This window comes from Hemitrygon akajei, chromosome 1 (genome assembly GCF_048418815.1).
Source record: "Hemitrygon akajei chromosome 1, sHemAka1.3, whole genome shotgun sequence".
NCBI lineage: Eukaryota > Metazoa > Chordata > Chondrichthyes > Myliobatiformes > Dasyatidae > Hemitrygon > Hemitrygon akajei.
This window is the reverse complement of record NC_133124.1, coordinates 86,370,019-86,383,148: the sequence shown is the minus strand read 5'-3', so window position 1 is coordinate 86,383,148 and position 13,130 is coordinate 86,370,019. Positions and strand designations below refer to the sequence as shown.

Sequence of the window (13,130 nt, the reverse complement as noted above, 5' to 3'; positions counted from 1 at the left end):
AATATTCCTCTTTAGAGCAGTGTGTATATCTAGTGGCAACACAAACCTATTTACAGATTGCTGACCTGAACATGACTAGTTTAATTCCATTTTGTTCATTAAAGAATAGTGCTATTACATCTAATCTCATTAGCTTTCATCTTCTGTAACAACATTTTGTGTGGCACCTTACTGAGTGCCTTTTGAAATGATCCCCATCAGTTTCCGCTGTGAATGAAATCCTTGAAAATTCTCAAGTCTCAAGTATAAGTTTCTCAAATACAGTTTTCCTTTCATAATACCTTTTCATGCCTAATTATGTCATTTGTTAGTATTATCCAGTGACGGACTTCAGCATTTTCTTTTCAATGAACATTAAGCTAACTGCATAAGACCATAAGATATAGAAACAGTACTAGGCCATTTGGCCCATCAAGTTCTGCTCCACCATTTCATCACAGATGATACATTTTTCTTCTCAGCCCCAGTCTCCTGCCTTCTCCCCATAATCCTCATCTGCATTTCCCCACTTCCGTGATCCCTCCTTTCTTGACTAAGGGTGTTATTTTTTGCTATTTTCTGAGCTGTTGAACCTGCTGGAGACTCCTTATCACTAGAGTTGCCTTTTTACACCTGATGAAGTACTTATGCAGCCACAAGAAACTGAAGATACCGGAATCTGTGGCAACAAGTAAGATGAGGGAGGAACTCAACAGGTTGAGCAGAATCTGTGGTGGGAAATGATCGGTTGTTGCTTTAGTTTGAGCCCCTTCATCTGGATTGAAAAATACGGGTGAGATATCTAGTATAAAGAGACGAGGAATAGGAGTGGAGTTTGGTGAATTTTGGTGAGGGGAGGTGACAGGAGGAGGGAAGAATGGAAATTGTGACAGAAGCTTGGAAGTGATAGGTGGAGGCAAAAAAGGGCTGCAGATGGAATCTGGTATGAAAGGAAGATGAAGAATGGAAGCAAAGCAAGTGAGTTAGGCAGTTGTGAACAGTAGGTTGAGATGATAGGACCATATGTGTGATGGACCAATGGCAAAGGTGGAGGAGGGGAAAGAGTCAGGGTGAGGGGAACTGGGTAATTGTAAGAGAAATTGGGTAGATCAGGAGTAGAGGGAAATTGGACAGATTGTGAGCAATCCAAGATGTCAGGTTGTAGACCACCCAGGTAGAAAATGAGGTGCGGTGCCTCTAATTTGTGTTTAGTCACATCTAAGCAATGGCGGGGGCTGTGGATAGACAGGTAGGTGTGGAAATGGGGAGGAGAATTAAAATGCCTTTCATTGGGGTCACCTGAAGACTACAGCAGATTGAGCCCAGGTGGTAAGGCAAAGTGATTGCCTTGTCTGCACCTGGCCTCACCTATGTAGAGGAGGACATATTGAAAGCATTGGATGCAATAAACATGTTGGAGGAGATGCATGTGAATGTCTGCTTCACCCAGATGGTCTCAAACACCATTTATAAATTTGCTGATGACTCTACTGTTGTTGGTAAAATCTCAGATGGTGATGAGGAAATATATGCAAGTGTGATCAATTAGCTGTCTGTGTAGTGTGTTGGAATAAAAACCTCATACTCATACATGGCAGCAAGGCCAAGGAATTGATTGTGGACTTCTGGAAGGGGAAGTTGGGATAACACCAGACCTCAGTGTTGGGACAGCAGTGGATGAGCAGCTTTAAGTTCATGGGTTCAACATCTCAGAGGATTTGTTCTAGGCCCAGAATATTGATGTAATCATGAAGAAGGCATGTCAGTGGCTCCAATTCATTAGACATTTAAGGATCTGGCATGTCACCAAAGAGTTCTAGCAATTTTCTGCAGAATCAGAATCAGGTCTAGTAAACGTAGAAAACCTACAGCACAATATAGGCCCTTCGGCCCACAAAGTTGTGCCGAACATGTTCCTATCTTAGAAATTACTAGGTTTACCCACAGCCCTCTATTTTATTAAGCTTCATGTACCTATCCAAAAGTCTCTTAAAAGACCCTATCGTATCTGCCTCCACCACCGTTGCCGGCAGCCCATTCCACACACTCACCACTCTCTGAGTAAAAAACGTACCCCTGACATCTCCTCTGTACCTACTCCCCAGCACTTTAAACCTGTGTCCTCTTGTGGAAACCATTTCAGCCCTGGGAAAAAGCCTCTGACTATCCACACGATCAATGCCTCTCATCATCTTATACACCTTTATCAAGTCACCTCTCATCCTCCGTCGCTCCAAGGAGAAAAGGCCGAGTTCACTCAACCTATTCTCATAAGGCATGCTCCCCAATCCAGGCAACATCCTTGTAAATCTCCTCTGAACCTTTTCTATGGCTTCCACATCCTTCCTGTAGTGAGGGGACCAGAACTGAGCACAGTACTCCAAGTGGGGTCTGACCATGGTCCTATATAGCTGTTACATTACCTCTCAGCTCCTAAATTCAATTCCACGATTGATGAAGGCCAATACACCATATACCTTCTTAACCACTGAGTCAACCTGCACAGCTGCTTTGAGCGTCTTATGGACTCGGATTCCAAGATCCCTCTGATCCTCCACACTGCCAAGAGTCTTACCATTAATATTATATTCTGCCATCATATTTGACCTACCAAAATGAACCACTTCACACTTATCTGGATTGAACTCCATCTGCCACTTATTAGCCCAGTTTTGCATCCTATCAATGTCCCGCTGTAACCTCTGACAGCCTTCCACACTATCCACAACACCTCCAACCTTTGTGTCATCAGCAAACTTATTAACCCATCCCTCCACTTCCTCATCCAGGTCATTTATAAAAATCATGAAGAGTAAGGGTCCCAGAACAGATCCCGGAGACACTCCACTGGTGACTGACCTCCATGCAGAATATGACCCGTCTACAACCACTCTTTGCCTTCTGTGGGCAAGACAGTTCTGGATCCAGAAAGCAATGTCCCCTTGGATTCCATGCCTCTCTACTTTCGAAATAAGTCTTGCATAGGGTACCTTATTAAATGCCTTGCTGAAATCCATATACACTACATCTACTGCTCTTCCTTCATCAGTGTGTTTAGTCATATCCTCAAAAAATTCAATCAGGCTCGTAAGGCATGACCTGCCCTTGACAAAGCCATGCTGACTACTCCTAATCATATTATACCTCTCCAAATGTTCATAAATCCTGCCTCTCAGGATCTTCTCCATCAACTTACCAACCACTGAGGTAAGACTCATTGGTCTATAATTTCCTGGGCTATCTCTACTCCCTTTCTTGAATAAGGGAACAACATCCGCAACCGTCCAAGCCTCCAGAACCTCTCCCATCCCCATTGATGATGCAAAGATCATCGCCAGAGGCTCAGTGATCTCCTCCCTCACCTCCCTCAATAGCCTGGGGTACATCTCATCCGATCCCGGGGACTTATCCAACTTGATGCTTTCCAAAAGCTCCAGCACATCCTCTTTCTTAATATCTATATGTTCAAGCTTTTCAGTATGCTGAAAGTCATCACTACAATCACCAAGATCCTTTTCCACAGTGAATACTGAAGTATTCATTAAGTACCTCTGCTATTTCCTCTGGTTCCATACACACTTTCCCACTGTCACACTTGATAGGTCCTATTCTTTCACGTCTTATCCTCTTGCTCTTCATATACTTGTAGAATGCCTTGGGGTTTTCCTTAATCCTGTCCACCAAGGCTTTCTCATGGCCCCTTCTGGCTCTCCTAATTTCCTTCTTAAACTCCTTTCTATTAGCCTTATAATCTTCTAGATCTCTAACATCACCTATCTCTCTGAAGCTTTTGTAAGCTTTTCTTTTCTTCTTGACTAGATTTATTACAGCCTTTGTACACCACAGTTCCTGTACCCTACCATAACTTCCCTTCTCATTGGAACATACCTATATAGAACTCCACACAAATATCCTCTGAATATTTGCCACATTTCTTCCATACTTTTCCCTGAGAACATTTTTCCAATTTAAGCCTCCAATTTCATGCCTGATAACCTCATAATTCCCCTTACTCCAATTAACCGCTTTTCTAACTTGTCTGTTCCTATGTCTCTCCAATGCTATTGTCAAGGGGACAGAATTATGATCACTATCTCCAAAATGCTCTCCCACTGAGAGATCTGACACCTGACCAGGTTCATTTCCCAATACCAAATCAAGTACCAACTATCCTGGAGAAGCCCATCAAAAGCCTCGGACGTTGGTACAATGCAGACCTCAGAGACACCGAGCAGGTGGAACAACTAAGGCAGGATACAATCAGTGTCCTCAAGCTAATCAACAACATGGCTCTCCCAGGGAGGTTGGAGCTTTGGTGCTTGTAGATTGGACTGCTGCCCCAAATTATGTGGCCAATTACCATCTATGAGGTCACTATGTCTCATGCAAATTGGCTGGAGAGGCTGGTGAACTCAAATGTGAGGAAGTGGCTGGGTTACCGAGATGCCTTAGCAGCACAGGACTTTACAGGAATGGAGCCTTTTTTTCTGCCAATTTCTAGCCTGGTGGAGGAACACAAATGTGCCAAAGCAAGGCTGGAAATGACACTCAAAAAATCTCGGGACCCAATCGTAAGAGGCGTTGCTCCTGCTCTAGAAATAGGGAAGAAATGGACCCCAGCTGTAGCAGTACTGGACCCAGAAGCCGCCCTCCGACTCTGGGACATAGTGGGCTATGTCCAACAGGGCAGAGGAGGCTGTGGCCTTGGAGTAATGAAACCTACCTGGCAAAAGGCTACTACAACTGAACGCCGGCACCTGGTGGTGGAGGAGGTGCGCACCAAGAAGCAGCAGCCAGATGTGCCAAAGCAATATCCCAAGCCAAGCGAGACTGCTGGATGAGGTGGGAGGGTGTTGTGCAGAGAAAAATCACATGGAGTGAGCTGTGAAGCATGGAGCCAGATAGATTGAGCTTCATCATCAGAGCAACATATGATGTCCTGCCCTCTCCTACAAACCTAAATCTTTGGCTGGGAGAAGATCCAGCCTGTCCTCTGTGCGCAGTTCTGGCATCCCTCAAGCACATCTTGGTTAGTTGCAAGACCAGCCTAATACAAGGCAGATACACCTGGCGACACAACCAAGTGCTGAGGTGTTTGGCAGCTGAACTTGAGTGTAAGAGAGTAACCACCAACGCCAGGCCTCTCAATGCCCAGACAACAGTCCCACAACTACTATCCTTCATCTGGGAAGGAGAGAAACCAGGCGCTAACCCCTTGCCTCACAACTCATGCCCACTGAGTGCAGCCAGGGACGGGGAAATGTGTGTCGATTTAGGCCGGAAACTTACCTTCTCATCTGAAATTGCAACAACCAACCTGCGGCCTGACCTGGTCCTTTGGTCCAACTCCTGTCTTTATCATTTGAAAAGATCCCACATAGGAGATTGGTGGGTAAAATCAAAGCTCATGGCATCGGGGGGAAGACATTGACATGGATAGAAAACTGGTTGGCAGATAGAAAGCAAAGGGTAGCGGTGAATGGGTGTTTCTTGGAATGGCAGGTGGTGACTAGTGGGGTGCCACAGGGCTCAGTATTGGGACCACAGCTATTTACAATTTACGTCAACGATTTAGATGAAGGCATTGAGAATAACATCAGCAAGTTTGCTGATGATACTAAGCTGGGTGGCAGTGTGACATGTGATGAGGATATTAGAAGAATTCAGGGTGACTTGAATAGGCTGGGTGAGTGGGCAGATACTTGGCAGATGACGTTTAATGTGAATAAGTGTGAGGTTATCCACTTTGGGAGTAAGAACAGGAAGGCAGATTATTATCTGAATGGTGTAGAGTTAGGTAAGGGAGAAATACAAAGAGATCTAGGTGTCCTTGTTCATCAGTCACTGAAGGTGAATGAGCAAATGCAGCAGGCAGTGAAGAAGGCTAATGGAATGTTGGCCTTTATTACAAAGGGAATTGAGTGCAAGAGCAAGGAAATCCTCTTGCATTTGTACAGAGCCCTGGTGAGACCACACCTGGAGTATTGTGTACAGTTTTGGTCTCCAGGGTTAAGGAAGGACATCCTGGCTGTAGAGGAAGTGCAGCGTAGATTCACGAGGTTAATTCCTGGGATGTCTGGACTGTCTTACGCAGAGAGGTTAGAGAGACTGGGCTTGTACATGCTGGAATTAAGGAGATTGAGAGGGGATCTGATTGAAACATATAAGATTATTAAGGGATTGGACAAGATAGAGGCAGGAAATATGTTCCAGATGCTGGGAGAGTCCAGTACCAGAGGGCATGGTCTGAGAATAAGGGGTAGGTCATTTAGGACAGAGTAAAGGAAAAACTTCTTCTCCCAGAGAGTTATGGGGGTCTGGAATGCACTGCCTCGGAAGGTAGTGGAGGCCAATTTTCTGGATGCTTTCAAGAAGGAGCTAGATAGGTATCTTATGGATAGGGGAATCAAGGGATATGGGGACATGGCAGGAACTGGGTATTGATAGTAGATGATCAGCCATGAACTCAAAATGGTGGTGCAGGCTCGAAGGGCCGAATGGTCTACTTTTGCACCTATTGTCTATTGTTTATCATTAAGCTGACGGTCCCCTGGGAGGATGCTGTTTATGGGACTTATGAACGGAAAAGGCTGCGATATGACAACCTTGCAGTTGAAGCAGAGGAGTGAGGCTGGAACGTAAAAGTGTGCCCAGTTGAGGTGGGGTGCAGCAGCTTTGTAGCCAGTTCCACTGTAAGGCTGCTGAGAGAAGTAGGAGTCAGGGGGCAGGCCCATAGGGTGCAATCAAAGCACTTGCTAATGCCGCTGAAATGAGCAGTCACAGGTTGTGGCTGAAAAGAAGGGATGCTGATGGCCAAGTGACCATCTAGAGACTAACCATGTGACACACACCCAGGCCTGATCAGCCTGTGGTGGGCTGCCCCGGCTGAGGGTAAAAGGCCGAAACACCCAGTGATGTTGAGGTACACAACTGAAGATGTGTTGTAATGGTAGTAACATAATCTAGTGGTCATCTTTAAGAACTACTTCCACTCAAGTCAAGTGCAGTGCAGAAACTTTAGGGATTGTAAAATCCAGTCCTATTAATCAACCTGCCTCTCCTCTTGTAGGCTTATCTACATATTGTGTTGAGAAACCTTCCTGAACACACCTAACAAACTCCACCCCATTTAAACCCCTTGCTCTAGGGAGATGCCAATCGATATTTGGGAAATTAAAATCTCCCATCACAACAACTTTGTTATTATTACACCTTTCCTGGATCTGTTTCCCTATCTGCTCCTCGATATCCCTGTTACAATTAGGCGGCCTATAAAAAACACCCAGTAAAGTTTTTGACCCCTTCCTGTTCCTAACCGCCACCCAGAGACTCCGTAGACAATCCGTCCATAGCGTCTACCTTTTCTGTAGTCATGACACTATCTCTTAACAAGAGTGCCATGCCCCCACCTTTTTTGTCTCCCTCCATGTCCTTTCTGAAACATCTAAAACCCAGCACTTGAAGTAACCATTCATGTCCCTGAGCCATCCAAGTCTCTGTAATGGCCACCACATCATATCTCCAAGTACTGATCCACGCTCTGTTCATCCGCTTTGTTCATGATGCTTCTTGCAATAAAATAGACACATCTCAAATCTTCAGCCTGAGCGCGTCCCTTCGTTAACACCTGCCTATCCTCCCTCTCGCACTGTCTACAAGCTTTCTCTATTTGTGAGCCAACCTCCTCTTCCCCAGTCTCTTCAGTTCGGTGCCCACCCCCCAACAATTCTAGTTTAAACTCTCTCCAGTACCCTTAGCAAACCTCTCCACTAGGATATTGGTCCCCCTGGGATTCAAGTGAAACCCGTCCTTTTTGTACAGGTCACACCTGCCCCAAAAGAGGTCCCAATGATCCAGAAACCTGAAACCCTGCCCCCTGCTCCAATCCCTCAGCCACATATTTATCCTCTACCTCATTCTATTCCTACGCTCACTGTCTTTATTCCTGTTATCACTGGCATGTGACATGAAATTTGTTAACTTAGCAGCAGCAGTTCAATGCAATCCATACTATAGAAGAAAGAAAACAATAAAATAAAAACATAATAAATAGATAGATAGATAAATAAATAAATAAATTGTAATATATGTATATTGAATAGATTAAAATGTACAAAAAGCAGGAATACTGTATAGTAAAAAAGTGAGGTAGTGTCCAAGGGTTCAATGTCCATTTAGGAATTGGATGACAGAGGGGAAGAAGCTGTTCCTGAATCGCTGAGTGTGTGCCTTCAGGCTTCTGTACCTACAATCTGATGGTAACAGTGAGAAAGGGTATGCCCGGGGGCTGGAGGTCCTTAATAAGGGACGCTCCCTTTCTGAGACACCGCTCCCTGAAGTTGTCCTGCATACTTTGTAGGTGAGTACCCAAGATAGAGCTGACTAGATTTACAACCCTCTGCAGCTTCTTTTGGTCCAGTAGCCCCCCCTGCCATACTAAACAGTGATGCAGCCTGTCAGAATGCTCTCCACAGTACACCTATAGCAGTTTTTGAGTGTATTTGTTGACATACCAAATCACTTCAAACTCCAAATGAAGTATAGACATTGTTTTGCTTTCTTTATAACTGCATCAATATGTTGGGACCAGGTTAAGTCCTCAGAGATCTTGACACACAGGAACTTGAAAATGCTCACTCTCTCCATTTCTGATCCCTCTATGAAGATTGGTATGTGTTCCTTCATCTTTCCCTTCCTGAAGTCCACAATCAGCTCTTTTGTCTTACTGACGTTGAGTGCCAGGTTGTTGCTGCGACACCACTCCACTAGTTGGCATATCTCACTCCTGTACGCCCTCTTGTCAACACCTGTGATTCTACCAATAATGGTTGCATCATCAACAAATTTGTAGATGGTATTTGAGCTATGCCTAGTCACACAATCATGGTTATATAGAGAGTAGAGCAGTGGGCTAAGCACACACCCTGAGGTGCGCCAGTGTTGATCATCAGCAAGGAGGAGATGTTATCACCAATCCGCACAGATTGTGGTCTTCTGGTTAGGAAGTCGAGGATTCAATTGCAGAGGGAGATACAGAGGTCCAGCTTCTGCAACTTCTCAATCAGGATTGTGGGAATGATGGTATTAAATGCTGAGCTATAGTACAGAGGTACTGTGGCGAGTATTCTGACGTTACATTGGTAAATTGGTTTACTGTGTTATTGTCACATGTACTGAGGTACAGTAAAAAAAACTTTCATATGTCCATCGCGTCAGTAAACCGGGGTAATCTGTTTTGAAAATGTTTCAATGAGGAATAGATGTTGCCAGGATTTCGACTGAAACGTTGACAGTCCCATTGCTCACATTGATTTTGCTGGACCCCGTTAGTTCTTCAGGCAGATTGTTTAGTCGTTCTTTTCACAGATTCTGTCTGACCTATTTTTTGCTTTTACTGCTGAAACAAAGTTAATTTTTCAGATCCTCGCCGACCTGTAATCAGAACCCTCTGCTGGAGAGTTCCAGCGGTTCCAGAGCGATTCCCTGCAACCCCCGATGATGCGAGGCGCTCCTTCCGCCGCCCGAAGGCTGGCCACCGGGAGCGTGCTCGCTCCGGCGACCGGCAGGCGCGGGGCAGGCCGGCGCGCTCCGGGGATCTGGTCGGGCGAGAGTGCGCGCACGTCGACGTCCTGCAGAGCCGGAGAGTGAGACGGAGCGGCGCCGGGGGGTGGGGAGGGGGGAGGGGGAAGAGGGTGGGAAAAAAATCGGATAAAATAAGCATCGGGCGCCATCAGGCAGCAACTCGGTGTCCCTGTGAGCCGACCATGGCTAAACTGGAGCAAGTGTTGATACTAGATCCGCCTATCGAGCTCAAATTCAAAGGTGACAGCCTGCCCGGCTGGACTTTTATTTATTTAATTTTCAATTATTAATAATTGTGTGAAATGTATTTTACTCAGCGGGCAGCGCTGAGTTGTCTTTCCGCCCTTTTTCTACCCTGCTGTACTCCCGGTTCTTTCCCACACCAGGCTCCATTGTAGGTGGAGGGGAGGGTGGCATGCCTGGCTGTCAGGAGTGGCGGAGTAAGGGAGGGGCGCGGCGTTGTCGTGGTCCCCGGCCCGGCCCCGCAGAGCGTGGGCCCCGCCGGCTCTGACTCAGGGCCGCCGGCAGCCGCCATTTTGGGCCAGGCGAACCTACAGCCCGGCTCAGGCCGCGCACAGTGCCTCGGCCTCTCGTAGAAAAGGGGCCGCTGCACACCACGCCCGGCGTGGAGTGAGACGGTGATTTAAAAAAATATCTGAGGGGTTGGTGTCCTGTCCCAGCTCGCTTGAACTTAAAGCGGCGATGGGGGAGGGTGGGTTGATGCGGAAAGCGGGTCTGCAGGCTCCAGGCAGAGGCGGGGTCCCCAGTCTTCATAGCTTACACCGTTGCCACTAAAATCTTGTTCCACAGGCACACATATCCACATTTAATTTCCAAACAGGTCTCTCTATCTCTGTTTAACACTGTAGTGGAAGGGGAGGGGCTTATTTCCACCTTGAAATGGCAACGTGCCTTGCGTACTTGAAAATTTCAAGGAATTCCAACAAAATCTGAAATGCTGCATGGTTAAGAATTAATACATTCTGGCACAAGGTGTCTCTTCTCCCATTTAATGTTTTTAATATAGTTTGGGGGTCCTACTTACTCCAAACACCATAGAAGTTGGGCGCAGGTTTCGATTACTGTTCTTTATTTTTCGATTCTAAATATATAGGATTTGTTGAGACAATCGATTATACTTAATATACTTAAGTATATTTTATTTGATAGAGTAAGGTTCTTTGCTGAAGCAAGACTCAGTTTGTGTTACAGGCTGTGGGAGGTTTCGAGGGGTCAAGGTAAAAATAGTCTTGTCAAAAATTTATTTTCATGACTGGATGCCAAAATTGGGCTATGGCTAGTTGATGAGGAGAAATTCAGTACTGCACATTCTGTTTGGCTGCCTTAATAAGATATTGCTGTGGTGGTCTCATTGACTCTATACTATGGTAATGCCTAGCTCCGCCCAAAGTGCCAACGAGGCTGTTGGAAGCGCGACTGAGCTGCAATCTATGCCCTTTGACACCAGGTGGATTATGTTTCTTCTCAATATCGCTAGGCTTCGTTCCAAAGAATACACACATTTTGTACTGTTGCAAGTTTATTACCGATTTTCAGATAAGGTTTGAGGTTTGACTTTTAAAATTGTGCTGCTTACTTGCAAGCAGATACGCTGAAGGAGGCTGTGTTTCATCATAAATTTTACATAAGAAAAATATCAGTATGAAAGATACAAACAGATTTATGCTTCACTTGCTATTTAAGGTTTATTGTTTTTGGATTTATCTTATGAAATTGCCCTGTTTTCAGTTTATGACTTAAATTTATTCTCAGACTTTGTATGTGATGGATTTAAATCACATTTTTTCCAAACAATTTGATAATTGTAGCAGTCAACTTCTCATAAAGCGGGCCTTTCATTTTGCATTTAATCTTTACTCTGGAGAGTGATTTTAAACAAATAAAAACTTACATCCCAGTTTCCAGCAGTGGTGGAGCTCCTGATGCAGGAGTCTAACCTTCTGCCTCTCTGCATGTCTCGTATTCAGGGAATAGATATTAAGAATTAGTTAATACCAAGAAGTAGAAGACAGGAGGTTGGTTAGAGGCTGACTGGAACATAGTAATCTAATGGTGCTTGAAGTTTTTGGCATAGCAGTAGTTGTAAGTAATGTGAGAGAAATGTCAAAAGATGATCCTTGTGATTGAAAGGATATTGGATTGAATGTGATGTCAAAGTTATGAATAGTTCATTCATGTAGCTTATGTTTCTGGATGCTGTCATTCATAAGGAATATGAATAATATAGGATACAGGAAAGATGATTTGGTTCCCTCATCTTTAAAAATATTGCAATTCATCCAGGAAATGTTGGGAGTGGACTCAATATTTGACTGTCATGTCACTGAAAACATTTTTCCCACATCTCACTGCTGTTTCACTTCTGCTTCAGCTTAACTCCTGAAACTGTTAACCATACCCTCTTCTTAACTTTGGAATTGACTGTACAGACCTGTGTATATTTGTACTAATGCAAAGTGCATCTTAACTCACTGTTAAGATTTTACTCATCACTTAGGGCCATCCTGTAAGGTGTATTTGCAATGTGGAGAGTCTGTTGAGCTGTCTTTGTCAGCCACTGAAACGAATCCTTGCAAAACCATTTCGCAAGGAGTTCTAGAATTTTGAAGTAAGTGCAGTGTAGTTCTCTTGCTATCCAAAAATCTTTCATTCTTCATTTAAAATAAGCACAATTACTGAATCTCCACATTCCTCTGGAGTAGAGTTTCCAACATTCACCCTTTGAATGAAGAAACCTAGCTTCATCACAGTTTTAAATGGCTTATTCTATCATCTGAGACTGTGACTCCTTGTTCTATACTCTCCAGCCAGGAGAAAATTCTCTACCTTCATCCTGTAAGAATTTTGTATGTTTTAATGAGGTTGCTTTTCCTTCTAAATTTTAGAGAATACAAGCCGAGTCTACTCAGCTTTCAGACTTGCTATCTCTAGAATCAATACAATGAATTCATAGTAAGCAGAGTCTTTTTAATAAGGCAGAAACTAGACAGTACTCTCGGTTGATGTCTCCAAGGCTCTACATACTTTTACTCGTGTATTTAAATCCACTTGTGATAAAGTGGTTTATTATCACAGGTCCAGTGAAAATCTTTGCTTGCAATCCGTAGAGATCATTTCATTACAATGGTGCATTGGGATAGTAAAGGCTTACTTGTTACTTGCATTCCTAACTGCTAGTTTCTAGTAATTTTGTCACTTTGAACATGATTATTTTGCATTCAGTCTCAAATAGTTCATTTATTTTGTATGCCTAATTGAATTACTCACATTTTCTATCTTGTAAATTGAAGCCTTGAAAATAATAGTAGCTGGACTGATAAATGTATATTAGTGGATAAGTTCAATGTTAAATCGGGTACTTAAGGTTGGATTCAAAGTGTAGAAACTTAAGTTTTCAAAACTTCAGTATCCAGTTGTTGAAAGAATGAAAATCCACCTGTAAAAATTTCTGTATGAGATTGTGTTTAACATTAATGATCAATTAGTATTATTAAAATTGTACTGTTGGTTGTAATAGCAATATTACTTTCTACAGCACATCTGTAATG

The 13,130-nt window shown here is 44.0% G+C and overlaps 1 protein-coding gene across 1 annotated transcript in view; it reads left to right on the top strand.

The window, feature by feature from the left end:
* The first annotated feature begins 9,668 nt into the window (after positions 1–9,668).
* vapal (VAMP (vesicle-associated membrane protein)-associated protein A, like) overlaps positions 9,669–13,130 on the top strand; it is an 86,227-nt gene continuing 82,765 nt past the window's right edge. Inside the window, exon 1 of the mRNA XM_073047222.1 lies at positions 9,669–9,801. Coding sequence (XP_072903323.1) covers positions 9,744–9,801 — 58 coding nt within the window. The 5' untranslated portion in view covers positions 9,669–9,743. The remainder of the gene's footprint in view (positions 9,802–13,130) is intronic.